Here is a 20,931-nt window from a genome sequence, read left to right as displayed (position 1 = left end):
TCGGACGGGGAGATCATACAAACCCCACTTACTCTGTAGGACAGGGGGAGATCATACAACTCATTCACTCTGTAGAACAGGGGGAGACCATACAAACTCCACTCATTCACTCTGTAGAACAGGGGAAGATCATACAAACTCCACTCACACTCACTCATTCGAACAGGTGTGGTGCAGCTGCCTCCAGATTGGGTGGTAGTCGTGGCTATATCACGTCGCAGAATCCATAACACCCGACACTCAAACCTCATCCAGCACACTTCCCCGAAGCCTAAGATCCTTCATGGTAATAATATCAATTATTCTGCCGCTAATCATCATCATAATCATAATGATGCTCCCCTTTGATGGTGATGATGGTGGTGATAATGATAATGCTGATCATGATGCTGCCGGTAATGATGATGATGGTGATTTTGATGATGATGTTGATGATCATCATCATCATCATTCTGCAGGTGAAGATTATGATGATGATCACGATGTTACCTGTAATAGTGATGATGGTGATGATGATGTTGATGATGATATTGCCGGTCATGATGGTGATGATGATGTTGATACTGATGGTTATCATCACGCTGGTGATGATGGTGATTCTGATCATGATCACGATGCTGCCGGACATGATGATGATGATGGTCGTGGCGATGGCGATGTTCTCTAGAACTCACCCGTTTGTCGCTTATTCGTTTGCTAGAATCTCAGCTCAGCAAAATAACAAAGCAACGTCGGAGTATCTATCACGTCAATTAAAACAACAATCCTACCGATTATGACAAATAATGATAATGATGATGGCCGATGATCTCGTCACTTGTTGTTGAAATCCTTGTTCTCAACAGGCGAGCATACCGTCTTTTATGCGTGGTGGGGTCCCCGCCTCTCCCGCCCCCCACCAATCCACTCCCCCACCTCCCCCCACCACCACCAACCCCCCCCCCTACCCGCAAAAATCTACCCACCCCCCCTACCAATCCATTCCCCCACCTCCCCCCACCACCACCACCCCCCCCCCCCCGCAAAAATCTACCCCTCCACAATCCACTCCCCCACCTCTCGCCACCAACCCCCCCACCCCCATTTCCCCCCTCCCACGAATCCACGCCCCCCACCACCACCAACCCCCCCACCCCCCAAAAATCCACTCCCCCACCTCCCCCCACCTCCCATCTCCCCCCATCTCCCCCCATCTCCCCCCACCTCCCTCCTCCCCCCATCCCCCCCATCCCACCTGTCCCGGCACACCATCTCAAGGGAAGACCTCAGGGTCGGTGGTTGCGTGAGGGTTTTCGTCGTCGTTGTTGTTGTTGTGGGGTGTGGTGGTAGTGGTGGTTGTTGTTGCGGCAGCGGCGTTGACACGTTTCAGCCGAGGGGAACGCCTCGTTGTGCAAGGAGCAAATTAGCAATTAGTGGGGAGGGTGGGGGGGCTCCAGGGGGAGACGGTGGGTGCACAGGGTGGCAAGAGGGTGGCACGTGTCTCCTGCTCTCTCCGAAATGGCCGGTGCTCAGGAATAGCCAGGGAACGACCGAGACAATGGAGGGAGGGGGAGAGGGGAGAGCGAGATACGTGAACCAGTGACGCTTTGTGGCTGCAATGAAGTCGGATTTTCTTTCAGTTTGTGTTTTTATTTGCTTTCGTATAGATTTTGGTGAGCCAGGCCACTGCACTCACCCAGCCAGCCAGCCACTCACTCACTCAGCCAGCCACTCATTCACTCAGCCAGCCGCTCACTCACTCAGCAACTCACTCACTCTCTCAACCAGTCACTCACTCAGCCAGCCACTCACTCTCTCAGCGACTCACTCACTCTCTCAACCAACCACTCGCTCAATCAGAAACTCATTCACTCAGCCACTCACTCACGCAGCCACTCACTCACTCAGCCACTCACTCACTCAGCCACTCACTCACTTCGCCACTTACTCAATGCAGTGTGTGAGAGTGTAGTGGTAGTGCAATGTGTCACGAGCCCATCCTGGTTAAGAACCACTACACATACGTATACACATAGCACGGTTGACTACATACGGTGCGAAAGGAGTTCAAGGCACGTAAGCACATCTTTATTTAATTAATTTAATGCTTCAAAATGGCTGACAACAGGAGAGGTGAGTGCTGTGGTGATGACGTCACAAGGCAACATAGCGGAACGGCCATTTTCTACATTTGCTCCAAACAAGCGAGGAATTACAAAGAATCAAGGTAAGAGCATTCTAACCCAGTGGTTCTTAGCCTTCACTTGCAGCCTTGCACCCATTTGCTTCTCAATAGTAACGCAAAAAAGTATCATGTTAATTAATACGGACTTTGATGGAACAAAAGTAAATTTTGACTTAAAACTTTCGTGACTGCAGGAATTAATATTCTATATTTCTTTCGGTTAAGTCACGTAGATAGAAAAAAATATATAACAATAACAGAATGAAAATAAAGTGAAAAAAAAATAATAATACAAATAATAAAACATTAAAAAAATTATTTTCATTTTTATATGTATTATTTTATTGTTATTATTATAATTTTTTTCTATCTACGTGATTTTACCGAAAGAACCATTACGTGCCCCATGCTTAATTTGTGTTGTCGATTTACTTCCTAAACAAATCTGGCAATGTCTCGCATCGACCCCCATCCCAAGTTAAGAACCACTCCACTATAATCTACACTATACACTACTTTACGCTACACTATGCCCTCCACTGTACACTGTTATACACTACGCTTTAAACTACTATACACTACACTATACACTACTATACACTCCACACTACTATACACTACACTATACACTATTGTACACTACACTATACACTACACTATAGATTACACTATACACGACTATACACTACACTACTGTACACTACTATACACACTATGCCATATACAACACTTTACACGACTATACATACCCACTACTATCTACCACACTACACTATACACTACTATACACTACACTACTATACACACTATGCCTTATACTACACGAGACGATACTATACACTTCATTACCCCCAGGTTAATAACCACTGTTCTAAACGCTATTATTATATTCATCATTTCTCTGGAATTCACCGACTCTCAAATCACTCACAAGCGGATTTCCAATGGTTGCTCTACACAGGCCACACTGAAGGTCAGTTGCCAGCTCGGACGAACCCTCTCAACCTTTGGTGTGATTCACATCGAGCCTACGACAGGAAGTGATGTTTCATTTTATCTTTTTACGTTGATGGGGACGGCGTAAGTCTTTACAACAACAATTAAAACAACAATCGACCACCGCCACCATCGCCACCACTGTCCCTAATTGCTGGGCCATATTTTACTTGGCAACAACCTCGCCAGCCCTTGCCTGACCTCCGCCGTCCTGAGTCCGTAGATGACAGGGTTCAGCGCGGGCGGCAGGATGAACTGCATGGTCTGGAGGGCGGTCACCCCCTCGCCGGACATGGGCGCACCCAGCCTGATGCCCGTGGCGAACGTGAAGAAGATCGAGGTGAAGTAGACCAGCACGAGGAGCAGGTGCGTGACGCACGTGCTCAGCGCCTTCCGTCGACCCCCGCGGAGTCGCGGCCCCCGACACTCGCGCAGGATGAGCGCGTAAGAGACCGCAACGGCCCCCAGCGGCAGCGCGGTGCCCAGGAGGATGTTGGCGTAGACGACTGGCGCCTCGTAGCTCGCCTCGCCGCACATGAGCCGGCGCACGGCCGAGAAATCGCACGTGGACGACGGCACGACGCGCGCCCGGCAGAAGCGGAGGCGCGCGACCACGGCGATGTAGCCGGCGCTCTGGAGCGCCGCTGCCGAGACGCCGGCGGCCGCGGCGACCCACGCGGTTCTCGAGGCCGCCGCGGCCGCGGCGAGAGCCCGGTAGCGCAGCGGGTGGCACACGGCCAGGTAGCGGTCGACGGCCATGGCTACGAGCACGTAGGCGTGGGCGCGCACGAGCGTGTGGTAGACGAACATGCGCGCGAGGCATTCGCCCGCGGCGATGGAGGTGTGGCTGGCGAGGTCGACGAGGAGGCGCGGCAGGGCGACGGTGCTCTCGGCGATGCCGACCAACGACAGGAGGCACACGAGGGCGTACGGGGGCTGGTGGAGGCGGGGATCGAGGAGAACGACGACGCAGAGCAGCGAGTTGCCCGCCAAGGCGAGGGCGTAGGCGAGAAGGACGAGGGTGAAGGCGCACGCCATGAGGGCGCGCGGCTCGCGGAAGGCGATGTCGACGTAGATGAGGTCGTGCAGTGACGTGGGGGCGAAAGTCGCGGAGGTGGTGGAGGAGGTGGTGGAGTTGTAGTCCATGATGATTGCAGGGGGCGGGGAGCGTAGGATCTGGTCAATTGGGCGGTGAAGGTCGATTACATTGGTCAACACACTTTTTCTGGGATAAGGTATTCCAACGGTTTTAAGGTAATTTTGGGGTGCTGATTCCAAATCTGGCATCAGTTTTTGTCTAGCACATGAGGTTTTTGAGATATCAAATATTGCATTTTCAAAAAAAAATGCGGAAGAAAAATAATAAATAAATGTGGATATCAACATAAAATGATATTATAAACACACTATCCTAAAAATACAGCACCATATTTAACACTAAAGCAGTCACTGACTCGCAACAACTTGCAATCATAAGTGACAGAGTTAATTTGGGTAAAATCAATGAAAATGGGGTATACCGATAGCATAAAAATGAGATGTGATAGAGCAAATCTGAGATCAGATTTGGAATCAGCACCCTGAAATTAGTCTAGAACAGCTGCAATAGTCTAGGCCAGAACATTTTGAATTTTTTTTGTTGACCAGTGTTATGTTTGTGGGCATTCCCCTCCGCACTTCCAATGAGCACCGCTGGCGAGGTAGAGTGCGATAGAAGTTTAACATACATAGTACGGTTGGCTACGTACGGTGCGAAAAAAGTTCAACATACACACAGCGCGGTTGGTTACGTACGGTGCGAAATAAGTTCAACACACACACACACAGCACGGTTGGCTATGTATGGTAGACATTGGGTTGAGTTTGAAAAGGCGGATTAAGAAGTTTTGAAGGCATTTAATTAATACAACAACGATACATATATCATTGGTACCTCATTTGCCAGTAAAAAATATGATAGTTGTTTTTTTTACCCTTTTATCTGGCAACAAAACTGACACCTTTTTTACGAGGAGTCATGTTTGCATAGACATGCAGGTATTGTGGTCTATGCAAACATGACTCCTCGGAAAAAAGGTGTCAGTTTTGTTGCCAGATAAAAGGGTAATAAAAACAATTATCAACGATACATATAGTTTGTGCGCCTAACGCTTGGCGCTCTGGGTAGGCTGCGTGGAGTTTTTTTTCTTGTGATCGCGAGATTTTAAATAGTGTTGTTTTTCACGAAAGGCTTACAATTCAAATTGTAACTAACTATAAGTTGATGTTGCTTCGTCGATCATGCGGAGGATCCTAACCACGCGAAAGTGTCCGATTCAACGTCATTCATCTCAGTGAGAAATGTTGGGGAGACGATCGGCAATTTACACCAAAAATTGTTATTTCGATATATAAAGAGACGTTTTTGATTTAATATATCCAATGCAATCCTTACATTTCAGTCTCTTTCATCACATTTTATGTTCATGAACCTATCGTGTACAGGGCAATTCCAATGGTAGTAAATAATGGAGAAAATTGATACCGACGACATGATAGTAAAACATGGAAAAGAGTATAATAAAATCATGTTAAGTAGCCTTATTATTGGGGTTTGTGCTCCTATGCAGGAAATTAATTCACCAGAATATTCCGTACATCCTGCAGAATGTATGACAGAAAAATTCCTCTAAGATTAGGGGAAGGCAATTCTAGACTGTGGGAGCAGCACAGGACAATGAGGGAACTCCCCCCCCCCCCTTCCGCGCCACCACACTTCACTGAGCAGAGCACGTGGAGGAGAGTAGAGTGAGATGAGAAGGGAGAGGACAGGAGAGTGCGCGGAGGGGAGTAGAGTGAGATGAGAGGGGACAGGTAGGAGAGTGCGTGGAGGGGAGTAGAGTGAGATGAGAGGGGGGAGGTAGGAGAGTGCGTGGAGGGGACTAGAGTGAGATGAGAAGGGAGAGGTTGGGGATGTGACTGGAGGGGAGTGGAGTGAGATGAGAGGGTAGAGGCAGGAGAGTGCGTGGAGGGGAGTAAAGTGAGATGAGAGGGGAGAGGCAGGAGAGTGCGAGGAGGGGAGTAGAGTGAAATGAGAGGAGAGAGGCAGGAGAGTGTGTGGAGGGGAGTGGAGTGAGATAGAGGGGAGAGGCAGGAGAGTGCGAGGAGGGGAGTAGAGTGAGATGAGAGGGGAGAGGCGGGAGAGTGCGTGGAGGGGAGTAGAGTGAGATGAGAGGGGAGAGGAAGGAGAGTGCGTGGAGAGAAGAAGAGTGAGATGAGAGGGGAGAGGCAGAACAGTGTGCAGAGGGGAGTAAAGTGAGATGAGAGGGGAGAGGCAGGAGAGTGGGTGGATGTGAGTAGAGTGAGATGAGTGGGGAGAGGTATGAGAGTGCGTGAGGGGAATAGAGTGGGATGAGAGGAGAGAGGCTGGAGAGTGTGCAGAGGGGAGGAGAGTGAGACGAGAGGGGAGAGGTAGGAGAGTGCGTGGAGGGGAGCGGAGTGAGATGAGAGGGGAAAGGCAGGAGAGTGCGTGGAGGGGAGTAGAGTTGAGATGAGAGGGGAGAGGTAGGAGAGTGCGTGTGAGGGGGAGTAGAGTTGAGATGAGAGGGGAGAGGCAGGAGAGTGCGTGGAGGGGAGTAGAGTGAGATGAGAGGGAGAGGTAGGAGAGTGCGTGGAGGGGAGCGGAGTGAGATGAGATGGGAGAGGTAGGAGAGTGCGTGGAGGGGAGTAGAGTGAGATGAGAAGGGAGAGGTTGGGGAGGTGACTGGAGGGGAGTGGAGTGAGATGAGAGGGGAGAGGCAGGAGAGTGCGTGGAGGGGAGTAAAGTGAGATGAGAGGGGAGAGGCAGGAGAGTGCGAGGAGGGGAGTAGAGTGAAATGAGAGGAGAGAGGCAGGAGAGTGTGTGGAGGGGAGTGGAGTGAGATGAGAGGGGAGAGGCAGGAGAGTGCGAGGAGGGGAGTAGAGTGAGATGAGAGGGGAGAGGCGGGAGAGTGCGTGGAGGGGAGTAGAGTGAGATGAGAGGGGAGAGGAAGGAGAGTGCGTGGAGAGAAGAAGAGTGAGATGAGAGGGGAGAGGCAGAACAGTGTGCAGAGGGGAGTAAAGTGAGATGAGAGGGGAGAGGCAGGAGAGTGGGTGGATGTGAGTAGAGTGAGATGAGTGGGGAGAGGTATGAGAGTGCGTGGAGGGGAATAGAGTGGGATGAGAGGAGAGAGGCTGGAGAGTGTGCAGAGGGGAGGAGAGTGAGACGAGAGGGGAGAGGTAGGAGAGTGCGTGGAGGGGAGCGGAGTGAGATGAGAGGGGAAAGGCAGGAGAGTGCGTGGAGGGGAGTAGAGTGAGATGAGAGGGGAGAGGTAGGAGAGTGCGTGGAGGGGAGTAGAGTGAGATGAGAGGGGAGAGGCAGGAGAGTGCGTGGAGGGGAGTAGAGTGAGATGAGAGGGGAGAGGTAGGAGAGTGCGTGGAGGGGAGCGGAGTGAGATGAGATGGGAGAGGTAGGAGAGTGCGTGGAGGGGAGTAGAGTGAGATGAGAAGGGAGAGGTTGGGGAGGTGACTGGAGGGGAGTGGAGTGAGATGAGAGGGGAGAGGCAGGAGAGTGCGTGGAGGGGAGTAAAGTGAGATGAGAGGGGAGAGGCAGGAGAGTGCGAGGAGGGGAGTAGAGTGAAATGAGAGGAGAGAGGCAGGAGAGTGTGTGGAGGGGAGTGGAGTGAGATGAGAGGGGAGAGGTAGGAGAGTGTGTGGAAAGGAGTAGACTGAGATGAGAGGGGAGAGGCAGGAGAGTGCGTGGAGGGGAGTAGAATGAGATGAGAGCGGAGAGGTAGGAGAGTGTGTGGAGGGGAGTAGAGTGAGATGAGAGGGGAGAGGCAGGAGAGTGCGTGGAGGGGAGTAGAATGAGATGAGAGGGGAAAGGTAGGAGAGAGCGTGGAGGGCAGTTGAGTGAGATGGGAGGGGAGAGGTAGGAGAGTGCGTGGAGGGAAGTAGAGTGAGGTGAGAGGTAGGAGAGTGCGTGGAGGGCAGTGGAGTGAGATGAGAGGGGAGAGTTAGGAGAGTGTGTGGAGGGGAGTAGAATGAGATGAGAGTGGAGAGGTAGGAGAGTGCGCAGAGGGGAGTAGAGTGAGATGAGAAGGGAGAGGCAGGAGAGTGCGTGGATGGGAGTGGAGTGAGATGAAGGGGGAGAGGTAGGAGAGTGCGTGGAGGGGAGTAGAGTGAGATGAGAGGGGAGAAGCAGGAGAATGCATGGATGGGAGTGGAGTGAGATGAGAGGGGAGAGGTAGGAGAGTGCGTGGAGGGGATTAGAGTGAGATGGGAGGGGAGAGGCAGGAGAGTGTTCAGAGGGGAGTAGAGTGAGATGAGAGGGGAGAGGCAGGAGAGTGCGTGGAGGGGAGTAGAGTGAGATTAGAGGGGGAGGTAGGAGAGTGCGTGGAGGGGAGTGGAGTGAGATGAGAGAGGAGAGGCAGGAGAGCGCGTGGAGAGGAGTGGAGTGAGATGAGAGGGGAGGGGAGAGGCAGGAGAGTGCGTGGAGGGCAGTGGATTGAGATGAGTGGGGAAAGGTAGGAGAGTGTATGGAGGGTAGTAGAGTGAGATGAGAGGGGAGAGGTAGGAGAGTGCGTGGAATGGAGTAGAGTGAGATGAGATGGGAGAGGTAGGAGAGTGCATGGAGGCGAGTGGAGTGAGATGAGAGGGGAGACGTAGGAAAGTGCGTGGAGGGGAATAGAGTGATTTGAGAAAGTAGAGGCAAGAGAGTGCGTGGATGGGAGTATAGTGAAATGAGAGGGGAGATGTAGTACAGTGTGCGGAGTGAAGTAGAGTGAGATGAGAGGGGAGAGGAAGGAGAGTGCAAGATGAGTCTATGGGTAGTGTTAGTCTCTCTTTTTGTCTATGAGCCGTGTCCTTTCTTCACATTTTGCAGATGTAGATGCCACTGGTTCTTCATGTTCTGCAGATGTAGATGCCATTGGTTCTTCACGTTCTGCAGATGTAGTTACCACTGGTTTTTCACGTTCTGCAGATGTAGATGCCACTGGTTCTTCACATTCTGCAGATGTAGATGTCACTGGTGCTTCATGTTCTGCAGATGTAGATGCCACTGGTTCTTCACGTTCTGCAGATGTAGATGCCACTGGTTCTTCACGTTCTACAGAAGTAGATACCACTGGTTTTTCACGTTCTGCAGATGTAGATGCCATTGGTTCTTCACGTTCTGCAGATGTAGATACCACTGGTTTTTCACGTTCTGCAGATGTAGATGCCACTGGTTCTTCACATTCTGCAGATGTAGATGCCACTGGTGCTTCATGTTCTGCAGATGTAGATGCCACTGGTTCTTCACGTTCTGCAGATGTAGATGCCACTGGTTCTTAACGTTATGTAGATGTAGATGACACTGGTTGTTCACGTTCTGCAGATGTAGATGCCACTAGTGCTTCATGTTCTGCAGACGTAGATGCCACTGGTTCTTCACATTCTGCAGATGTAGATGCCACTGGTGCTTCATGTTCTGCAGATGTAGATGCCACTGGTTCTTCACGTTCTGCAGATGTAGATGCCACTGGTTCTTAACGTTATGTAGATGTAAATGCCACTGGTTGTTCACGTTCTGCAGATGTAGGTGCCACTGGTTCTTCACATTCTGCAGATCTAGATGCCACTGGTTCTGCACATGTAGATTCCACTGGTTCTTCATGTTCTGTGAATGTATATGTCACTGGTTCTGCAGATGTAGATGCCACTGGTTCTTCATGTTCTGTGAATGTAGATGCCACTGGTTCTGCAGATTTAGATGCCACTGGTTCTTCATGTTCTGCAGATGTAGATGCCACTGGTTCTTCACGTTCCCTACAGGCAAACTGGATGTACAGACCGGGTTTTTTCGTTTCTCTGAACGTCCGTCAAGTCAAATATTCGTAAGCAGAAAAGAGTCCCTGTCACGATTTTACGAGCAGCCTTATTCGTTGACAACTCGAGTTTGTATATTTTGCTAAGAGTTTGACTCCGAAGCCGAATAGAAAGCACCTGCCCATCCCTCCCTGTGCCCGGTCACTGACGATACCGGCACGCCGACGAGCGCGTTGAGACTTGCCCCGCCACAGGAACGTGAAGTTTCCACCACGCTCAGCTCTGGTTGGGGGTCGCAAGACGGAACGTTGCCGCCTCCTCGACTTGCGACAAATGTAACCCAATGATGCTTTCTCCTCTTGTTTGTGTTTTGTTTCAAGAAAACCACTCTTGTCCTTGCCATAGGAATGGGGAATTTCCGTCGCTCTGTTCGCGTAATGGAAGGAGAGGCGGAGCGGTGCACAGCGCGTGAACGTGCACACCGCTCGGCCAATATTTTGGAGAGTTTTTGAAAGCGTTGGACTTACATTTGCTGAACGTTGGCCCGACGTCGGTTCAACGTTGGTGCGATGTTGGGGCGACGTTGGTTCAACGTTTGTGCGACGTTCGTCCAATGTTGGCGCAAGGTCGGACGAACATTGCTTTGATGTCCGTCCAACGTTGTACCAACAACGTTGACACAACGTTGACACAACGTTAGTCCAACATGATAACAACGTTGACACAACGTTAGTCCAACATGATAACAACGTTGACACAACGTTAGTCCAACGTTGTACCAACAACGTTGACACAACGTTAGTCCAACGTTGTACCAACAACGTTGACACAACGTTAGTCCAACGTTGTACCAACAACGTTGACAGAACGTTAGTCCAACATGATAACAACATTGGGGGGCAATATTGGGGAAATACTGGTGCAACGTTGGTGCGACGTTAGTCTAACATAGCATGGCGAGCAGTATATGTGTAGAACTTACCTTTACAAGAGCTCACAGCACGTGTATGTGAAAGACAATCGAGTTGTATGACGTTAAGCGAATGAACGTGTTCCAGATTCTTCACTCACCTCACTCAAACCGCGGGGAACATGAAGTCTGTGCCGCTTTTATCTGCTGTGGGTCCAGCCCCCCCCCCTCCACACCCCCCTCCACCCCCCCCCCCCTTCCACCCCCCACCTTCCACCACCCCCCCTCCACCCCTTCCACTACCCCCCCAGGCCCAACACAACAACCCCATCTCCATAGACCCCCCCATCCTCCCCCCACAACAGACATGACCCCCTCCTCCCCCCACCCGATTTCCTTAGCCTCCCTCCCTCCGTCCATTCTCCCCCCCCCCACCACAGTCCCATCCCCCAACTCCGTAGCCCCCACCCACCCCCTCCTCCTCCCCCCACCCCCATCTCCATAGCCCCCACCCACACACCCACCCCCTCCTCCCCCCACCCCCATCTCCATAGCCCCCACCCCCTCCTTCTCCCCCCCCCCCACCCCCATCTCCATAGCCCACACCCACCCCCTCCTCCTCCCCCCACCCCCATCTCCATAGCCCCCACCCACACACCCACCCCCTCCTCCCCCCACCCCCATCTCCATAGCCCCCACCCCCTCCTTCTCCCCCCCCCCACCGCCATCTCCATCGCCCCCACCCACCCATGCACCCCTCCTCCCCCCACCCCCATCTCCATAGCCCCCACCCACCCCCTCCTCCCACCCCCTCCACCTCCACCAAACCCCAGTAGCCCCAACTCCCTCCGGGCTGGCCGCCTCCGTGCCGGCCGGCTCGGTAGGGGGGCGGGGGGGGTGGGGGGGGGTGGGGGGGGGGGTGGGGGGGGGTGGGGGGGGGTGGGGGGGGGACCCCGAGCGCCGCCTCTGGAGAGCGACGAGGAGTGAGGAGGAGGTGGAGGAGGGAGGGAGGGAGGGTCGCGTGCGTTTGGAGGTCCAGCCAAGGGGGAGGGAGGGAGGGAGGAAGAGAGGGGAGGGAGGGAGAGAGGGGAGGGAGGGGAGGGAGGGAGAGAGGGGAGGGAGGGGAGGAAGGGAGGGAGGAAGAGAGGGGAGGGAGGGAGAGAGGGGAGGGAGGGGAGGGAGGAAGAGATGGGAGGGAGGGAGAGAGGGGAGGGAGGGGAGGGAGGGAGAGAGGGGAGGGAGGGAGAGAGGGGAGGGAGGGGAGGGAGGAAGAGAGGCGAGGGAGGGAGAGATGGGAGGGAGGGGAGGGAGGAAGAGAGGGGAGGGAGGGAGAGAGGGGAGGGAGGGGAGGGAGGGAGAGAGGGGAGGGAGGGAGAGAGGGGAGGGAGGGAGGGAGGAAGAGAGGGGAGGGAGGGAGAGAGGGGAGGGAGGGGAGGGAGGAAGAGAGGGGAGGGAGGGAGAGAGGGGAGGGAGGGGAGGGAGGGAGAGAGGGGAGGGAGGGAGGGAGGAAGAGAGGGGAGGGAGGGAAGGAGGGAGGGGAGGGTGGGGAGGGATTGAGGGAGGAAGGGAGGCAGGGAGGGATGTGTGGACTCGCTCATTAAGGTCACCGGACGTCGCGTGGAAGGAGGGGGGGCACGTTAATTGGCGGCTTGAAGTGATGATGATGTGTGTGGTGGGGGGGGAAGAGAGGTAATCCTGTAGAGAGATTCTGAGTTGTTTTTGTGATTTCGCGTGCTGCGTGACGAGAGGGGAGGGGGGCCTGCGTTGCCTTCCCCCACCGCCACCCCTCTACCCCCTGGGGAGCAGTGCCCGCGCAAAGTGTCGTGATCATCACGATCATCATCAGCAGCAGCACCATCAACACCATCATTATCATCATCAGCAGAAACACCATCATCAGCATCATTATCATCATCAGCAGCAGCAACAGCAGCAGCATCATCATCATCAGCAGCAGCATCATCAGCAGCATTAGCATCAGCAGCAGCATTAACATCAGCAGCAGCAGCCGTATCATCATCATCGGCAGCAGCATCAACACCATCATCATCAGCAGCAGCAACACCATCATCAGCATTATTATCATCAGCAGCAGCAGCAGCAGCCGTATCAGCAGCATCATCAGCAGCAGCAGCAGCATCATCATCAGCATCATCATCAGCAGCATCATCAGCAGCAGCGGCATCAGGTTCAGTATCATCAGCAGCAACCTCAGCAGCAGCAGCAATGAGTTGTGTTGGCCAGCATCATGACGTTTCGGCCACAACGCAAGCAGCCGTCCTCAGGTGAAGAACAGGTCTGTTGGAAAGAGGACGGCTGCTTGCGTTGTGGCCGAAACGTCGTGAGAATTGCATTTTATAATATTTTATTTTTATTATTTTATTATTTCCCTTCTACGTGACTTTACCGAAAGAACCAAGAAGATGAATGACGTCACGCACCTAGGGGGGGGGGGTCAGACATTTGTGACGATGTGTGACGAGGGGGGGGTTTGAGAAATGTGACGTCACGTTAAAATGCGCAACTTTAAATAAATATAGACAACACGTTCTACTTAATTAAATAGACTTTTAATAAATGTTTTCTCCTACAACATCAGAGTGCAGCGCAACATTAAATACGCACTACAATGACAATAGTTTAAAGCGATTTGAAGCATGTTTTATTTTATTTTTTTGGGGGGGGGGGTGGGCAGAGCTTTGTGACGTAATATTTGAGGGGGGGTCAGACTTTTTGTGACGCCGTGTGACGAAGGGGGGGGGGGTAAAAAATCATCCAAAATCGCGTGACGTCATTTATGGACGGCCCCTAAGGCAGACGACCTGAGATTATACACAACAACAATAACAACAGCAGCAGCAACAACAACAACCGCCATTGGCCACGAAGTGGCGGTGACGTCACCACGGGTCGCCTGTGCCAGGCTAGGTGCACTTTAAGGCAACGTGAAGTTGTCTAAGGCTCGCTACTGGCAGGAGGTCACGATACAGACCCAGATTCGCTACTCGCAAAACAGCACTTGCCCCAGCAGTCTGTTGAGGCTATACGGGGGATCTTTGTCTTCGTATTCATGTGCCGAATTTCTTTCGCACCGTACGTTGTCAACTGTGCTAATCTGAGGTGCATAGACATCTCGTCTGTCACTGAACCTCTTCTTTCTTTGAATGTTCAAGTTCAAGTTCATTGATTAGGTACAGCCCTGTGAGCCATTCGGCTCTTGAATCGGGTGCAACCGCAACAAACCAAAAAACAAAAACATAAACAAGAAAACATCTTAAAGTGACTATGTGACTATGTGCAAACTGAAAATCCAGGGGAAAAAACCGGCAAAAATTCCAGAAAAAAAGCACCGTACACCAACGCTGTGTGAAAAAATCCCAGTGGGATGCAAGTCAAACAACAACAACAACCACAAGACATACATGTATGTCGAATTTCTTTCGCACCGTACGTAGCCGACCGCGCTAATCTGAGGCGTGTAGATGTCTCGTCTGTTATTGAACCTCTTCGTGGTGGCAGGGGAACATGCACCATCATCCGACATATCACACCGAGTCAACCACCAACGCTTCATCCGCTCAAACTGACGCCCGATTCAACAGCCATCAATCACAAAGCCTCCCCTCTCTCGTGACACCATGTTGGATCGTAGCCTTGACCTCCCTCGCGCCTCATCATCACCGAGACCTGGTCCATGTCCGACGATCCCATTCCTGCGGTTAGAGCTGCAAGGTTCTTCACGTAAAACTGACCATCACGTTGGAGGTCTGGCAGTGATCTATGCCACATACCTCACTATTACACCGCTTTCGTTACCGCGTGTTCCTTGCACCTTTGAGATGCAGTCCGCGTCACTTGCCCCCAGTCCTCCACCTCCATCCTCATCCCCATTTCACCGCCACTCTCGACACGCAGTATCGTCAACTTCCTTGTCCACCTCTCGGACCCTCTGTCCTCCCTTCCCATTGCATATCGTGGGTTCGTGCTTACGGGCGATTTCAACCACCCCGGCACAAACAATCCTTATCTTCTTGGTTCTTTCGGTAAAGTCACGTAGAAGGAAAATAATAAAATAATAAAAATAAAACTTAATAAAATAATTCTCACGACGTTTCGGCCACAATGCAAGCAGCCGTCCTCAGGTGAAAAACAGGTCTGTCGAGGAGACAGAGTCTGAATGGATTTTCAGTTTTTCCATTCATTCAGACTCCTTGACAGACCTGTTCTTCACCTGAGGACGGCTGCTTGCGTTGTGGCCGAAACGTCGTGAGAATAATTTTATTTTGTTTTATTTTTATTATTTTATTATTTTCCTTCTACGTGACTTTACCGAAAGAACCAAGAAGATGAATCCCTGCAGTCACGAAAGCTTTAAATCGAAATTAAACCATCCTTAATTCGCACCACTTGGAAGTTGCCAACCGGGGTGCCCTGACCATGTATCTTCCGCTGGCACGGCTCACCCTCATCGCCGAGCCGGATTCTGATCATCGCATCGCTTCTTCCAGGCGATTTCCAATTTGCTGTTCGGACCATAGCCTCGTCATCGCCTCCATGACGTCCACCCGGCCACTCTTGCCCAAGACCACCCAAGATCACCCAAGATCAGCCAATGTTAAAGTCTCCCATGGACTCCAATGTTAAAGTCTCCCATAGACTCCACGATAAAGTCTCCCATAGACTCCAATGTTAAAGTCTCCCATAGACTCCAACGTTAAAGTATGCCATAGACTCCAATGGTAAAGTCTCCCATAGACTCCAATGTTAAAGTCTCCCATAGACTCCAACGTTAAAGTATCCCATAGACTCCAATGTTAAAGTCTCCCATGGACGCCATTGTTAAAGTCTCCCATAGACTCCAATGTTAAAGTCTCCCATAGACTCCAATGTTAAAGTCTCCCATAGACTCCAATGTTAAAGTCTCCCATAGACTCCAATGTTAAAGTCTCCCATTGACTCCAATGTTAAAGTCTCCCATAGACTCCAATGTTAAAGTCTCCCATAGACTACAATGTTAAAGTCTCCCATTGACTCCAATGTTAAAGTCTCCCATAGACTACAATGTTAAAGTCTCCCATGGACTCCAATGTTAAAGTCTCCCATTGACTCCAATGTTAAAGTCTCCCATAGACTCCAATGTTAAAGTCTCCCATTGACTCCAATGTTAAAGTCTCCCATAGACTCCAATGTTAAAGTCTCCCATAGACTACAATGTTAAAGTCTCCCATTGACTCCAATGTTAAAGTCTCCCATAGACTACAATGTTAAAGTCTCCCATGGACTCCAATGTTAAAGTCTCCCATTGACTCCAATGTTAAAGTCTCCCATAGACTCCAATGTTAAAGTCTCCCATTGACTCCAATGTTAAAGTCTCCCATAGACTCCAATGTTAAAGTATCCCATAGACTCCAATGTTAAAGTCTCCCATGGACGCCATTGTTAAAGTCTCTCATAGACTCCAATGTTAAAGTCTCCCATAGACCCCAATGTTAAAGTCTCCCATAGACTCCAATGTTAAAGTCTCCCACTGACTCCAATGTTAAAGTCTCCCATAGACTACAATGTTAAAGTCTCCCATAGACTACAATGTTAAAGTCTCCCATGGACTCCAATGTTAAAGTATCCCATTGACTCCAATGTTAAAGTCTCCCATAGACTACAATGTTAAAGTCTCCCATTGACTCCAATGTTAAAGTCTCCCATAGACTACAATGTTAAAGTCTCCCATGAACTCCAATGTTAAAGTCTCCCATAGACTCCAACATTAAAGTCTCCCATGGACTCCAACGGTAAAGTCTCCCGTAGACTCCAATGTTCAACTCTCCCATAGACTCCAACGTTGAGGCATACCTGTCTAAAATAAAATAAAATTAAACAAAACGCAACGTTTCGATTGCAACACAATCAATCTTCATCATGTGGGATTTAACCATAGAAAGAAAAAATAAAAAAATAGAAAATAAAAATTATTGCTGTGGTTGTTTCCACCTGATGAAAATTGCTTGTGTTGCAATCGAAACGTCGTGATTTTCTTTATTCTATTTTATTTATGACGACGTGACTTTACCGAAAGAACTAAAGAGTAGGGATTCCTGCAGTCACGAAAGCTTCAAATCAAGATTGTACCTGTCAACCCATACGGTTTACCCCGTATTCTCGTACAGGTGAATTGAGTTTCCATGTCCACAAGGCGTACATCCGTTTTAACGCCAGCCTAAGCAAACATTTCTCACCAGGTTCTCATTTGAGGCCGAGTCAACCTCGGGGAGGCCCAGAACCGGTTCAGATAATCGTCACTGCTGGTGTTGGTGGCCGTGAGCGGGAATCGAACTCGGAGTCGCCGGGTTCGTAGCACAGCGTAGCGCTAACCGCTGCACCACCGCTCCCCACACCACCACCCACCAACACAGTAGCTGTCAACCCATGCGTGCAAGCTGGTTACGTGCAAATTGGAAACCTGTCAACCCATACGGTTTACCCCGTATTCTTGTACAGAGCAATTGAGTTTTCACGTCCATACGGCGAACAGACGTTGAAATATGGGCGAAGAAAAGAAATGTGTCTCTTATTCTTAGGTTTTTTCTTAATAAAAAAGTGTGCCGCACTTGGCCCTTCCCCTCTTCAACCATTATATATACGGAGTAGTAGCTCTTGTAATCTCTCATTTACGTGATACAGCTGTCGTGGCTGTGACGGTTCCACCTGAAGACGGAAGCTTGTGTTGCCTCCGAAACGTCGTGATTTTTATTTTATTTTACTTTTATTAATTTTATTTTTTTACCTACGTGACTTTACCGAAAAAAACCTGAGAATATGATTCCTTGCAATCACGAAAGCTTCAAATCTAAAATGTGTGTCTGTGCTCGTGTTTCTCTCCCTTGTGATGGGGACTTTACTTTGTAGGATAGACTTTCGGATTTCTTGACGTCACTCCCTCTCCTCCGACGGCCACGTCAACCGCGTTCTCAAGTCCCTTGCAACTATATTCTTGGTTCTTTCGGTAAAGTCACGTAGATGCAAATAAAATAAAACAATTTTTTAAAAATACATTGAAAATGATAAAAGCGAAAAGCCACAATAAAAATTAAATAAAAATGTAAAAATAAGAAATAGAAAAATAAAATCAAACATTAACATTTTTAATAAATTGAACAAACAAAAAAACCACGACGTTTCGATCGCGACACAAGCGGTCTTCGTCAGGCGGAGAGAAAGAAAAAAAACTATCATCTCAGCGCCCTCCTACAGTCGATACCACATTGGGAAGTGGGTAAAAATTTAGTTACAAGATTTGAGAATACAACAGACAGAGTGAGTTAGTAAAAAGCGTGTAAAATAATAAAAATATAATAATAAAATAAGCCGCGACTCATCCGAAAGCCACGTTGCCCCGAAATTACCTACGTCCCCCGGCAAACCCTGACCCCCGGCTCCCCTGTCCATCCCGCATGCCCTTCGATGGCATGCCCATTTCGAGCAGAATTTACCTTCGAGATCGACTGCTACTGCCAATTGCGCACCCAAGAATACATCCCCGGCTACCCCCACGGCATCTAAGTTCATTGATGAGTCGCCTTACGCGCTTATCAATCAACTCGCGCGACGCAGAGCCTCCTTGAAGCTCCACAGGACAAGGGCTAATCTTGAAATTGAAGCTTTCGTGACTGCAGGAATCCATACTCTTTGGTTCTTTCGGTAAAGTCACGTGGGTAGATAAAATCAAACAAGAAAACAAAAAGAATCACGACGTTTCGATCGCAACACAAGCGGTCGTCCTCAGACGGAAAAAATAATCCAGCTGGATTATTGGAACGCTGATTCCGCAGTTCGACTACTGGATTATTGGAACGCTGATTCAGCAGTTCCAACTGCTAGATTATTGGAACGCTGATTCAGCAGTTCCAACTGCTAGATTATTGGAACGCTGATTCAGCAGTTCCAGTACTGGATTATTGGAACGGTTCAACAGTTCCCTCCTGGATTATTGGAACGCTGCTTCAGCAGTTCGACTACTGGATTATTTTTTCCCGCCCGAGGACGACCGCTTGTATTGCGATCGAAACGCCGCCATGTATTATTCTTTTATAATAGTTTTTTTACCCTTCTATCTGGCAACAAAACTGCCACCTTTTTAACAAGGAGTCATGTTTGCATAGACCACAATACCTGCAGCCATAATGCAAACAAAAAACATAACTCTGATCATATAAGCACTGTCCTTTTGTTGCCAGATAGAAGGGTAAAAAAACAATTATCATATTTTTTACTGGCAAATGAGGTTCCAATGGTGCATTATACTTTGTTCCATTTTTAGAACCTTACGTGACTTCACCGAAAAAACAAAAAGTGTAAATAAAACCCCTTTCTCACCTTTCGTGTGAACGCACGTGCGAATGTGCGTTTTCTTTTCGCACCGTACGTAGCCAGGGTCACCGTACCCCCCCACCCCCCCACAAACCCACCCCGTCACCGCCACTCACGCGACCACCCTCGCCCGAGGCGCCACGCGCCGCCTCCCGAACGCCTTGGCGAGACTCCGGCGGATGTCGGCGGTGCGCAGGCCGTAGATGAGCGGATTGAGGGCGGGCGGGGCAAAGTACTGCAGCGTCTGGAACACCACCACGAGGTCGCCGGGTAGACCCATGGCCAGCTGGAGACTGCTGAAGAAAGTGAAGAAGACGGAGCCGAACGAGACGGCGATGACGGCGAAGTGCGTCACGCACGAGTGGACCGCTGCCTTGCCGACACCTCCACCTCTTCTTCCTCCTCTTCCTCCTCCTCTTCCTCCGCGGTGCAGCTCGCGGAAGATGAGCGCGTACGAGGCGAGGATGACGACGAGGGGCAGCGCGAGTCCCGTCGTGAGGTTCGTGTAGTAGAGAGCGGTGTAGGAGCGCGTCTCGGTGCACGCGAGCGAGCTCAGGAACGTGACCTGGCAGCACGGGGCGAGCAGCACCATCGGTCGGCAGTAGTCGAGGCTTGCCACGTTGGCGTAGGCGAGCACGGGCAACACGGCGGCGGCGATGAGAACCGGGATGGAGCGGAGGACGCGCGCGTTCGACGCGAGGGCTCCGTAGCGCAGCGGGTGAACGACGGCCGCGTAGCGATCAAGCGACATCGCGACGAGGATGAACGCCTGCAGGCGGATGGCGACGTGGTAGACGAACATTTGTGCGACGCACTCGAGCAGCGAGATGCGATTGCGCGCCACGAGGTTGGCCATGATCCTCGGCAGAGCGTTCGTGACGACGGCGACATCGGTGAGCGTGAGCAGCGCCATGAGCAGGTACATGGGCCGGTGGAGTTTGGACTCGAGGCAGATGATGAGGCCGAGCGTCGCGTTGGCAGCCACCGTGAATGTGTAGATGAGGAGGAGGGCAGAGAAGGCCGAGTAGCGAGCGGCGGGGGGGTCTCGGAAGAGCGTGGACATGAGGATGAGGTCCGAGGAGGAAGAGTCGAGGGTGTGGGTGGCGTTTGATGGCGGTGGTGGTGATGGTGGTGACGAAGACGGTGATGATGATGATGATGTTGTTTTCCACTCCATGGCTGAGACGTCGGAGGGGATGGGAGGTGGTGAGTGGGTAAGGGGGCAGTGTGAAGTGTGGATCAATTTCATGAATCTCGTCTTAAAGGAATGTATTTTATAGCGCCTTGAACCGAGGTGCTTTACGGAGAATTAAGAACGGCACAACAACAACAACGACGGCGTTTGAATGTAATGGTGGAAAGATGGGGTGAATAATGTACATGGCGGTACACGATGGAGGGAAATCTGTGGTGATGATGATGAATGGATTGGATGAATGGGGTTAATGAGTGATAGACATTTAATAATAATTCGTATTATTTTTACTTAAAATTATGATGAGTGGATTCGATGAATGGGGTTAATGAGTGATAGCCGTATGATGAGATGAATCATTGGTATTATTATTCTGACAGCAAATGATGGTGAATTATTTAATGAATGTGGGTTAATGATAGCGGTTATGAGAGGGAGATTAATGCAGTGGTTCTTAAACTTTACTTTTTAGCATTGCACCCATTGGGTTATCAA

General features: G+C 50.6%; 2 protein-coding genes across 2 annotated transcripts; both read right to left on the bottom strand.

Annotated features, from left to right (window-relative positions):
• Positions 1-3,307: 3,307 nt before the first annotated feature.
• LOC133360987 (olfactory receptor 52D1-like) lies at positions 3,308-4,306 on the bottom strand. The gene has a single exon (XM_061579870.1). The coding sequence runs from the start codon at positions 4,304-4,306 to the stop codon at positions 3,308-3,310; it is 999 nt and encodes a 332-aa protein (XP_061435854.1).
• A 15,047-nt stretch (positions 4,307-19,353) lies between these two features.
• Positions 19,354-20,358, bottom strand: LOC133360986 (olfactory receptor 2A14-like). The gene has a single exon (XM_061579869.1). The coding sequence runs from the start codon at positions 20,302-20,304 to the stop codon at positions 19,354-19,356; it is 951 nt and encodes a 316-aa protein (XP_061435853.1). The 5' UTR covers positions 20,305-20,358.
• Positions 20,359-20,931: the final 573 nt, after the last annotated feature.

Source organism: Lethenteron reissneri, chromosome 70 (genome assembly GCF_015708825.2).
Source record: "Lethenteron reissneri isolate LAM-NWPU_2019-01 chromosome 70, ASM1570882v1, whole genome shotgun sequence".
NCBI classification, from domain to species: Eukaryota; Metazoa; Chordata; class Hyperoartia; order Petromyzontiformes; family Petromyzontidae; genus Lethenteron; species Lethenteron reissneri.
This window is presented reverse-complemented; position numbering and strand designations above follow the sequence as displayed.

Coding starts and splice junctions, on each gene's coding strand:
- LOC133360987 (XM_061579870.1), bottom strand. CDS start 4,306: ATGGACTACAACTCCACCACCTCCTCCACCACCTCCGCGACTTTCGCC.
- LOC133360986 (XM_061579869.1), bottom strand. CDS start 20,304: ATGTCCACGCTCTTCCGAGACCCCCCCGCCGCTCGCTACTCGGCCTTC.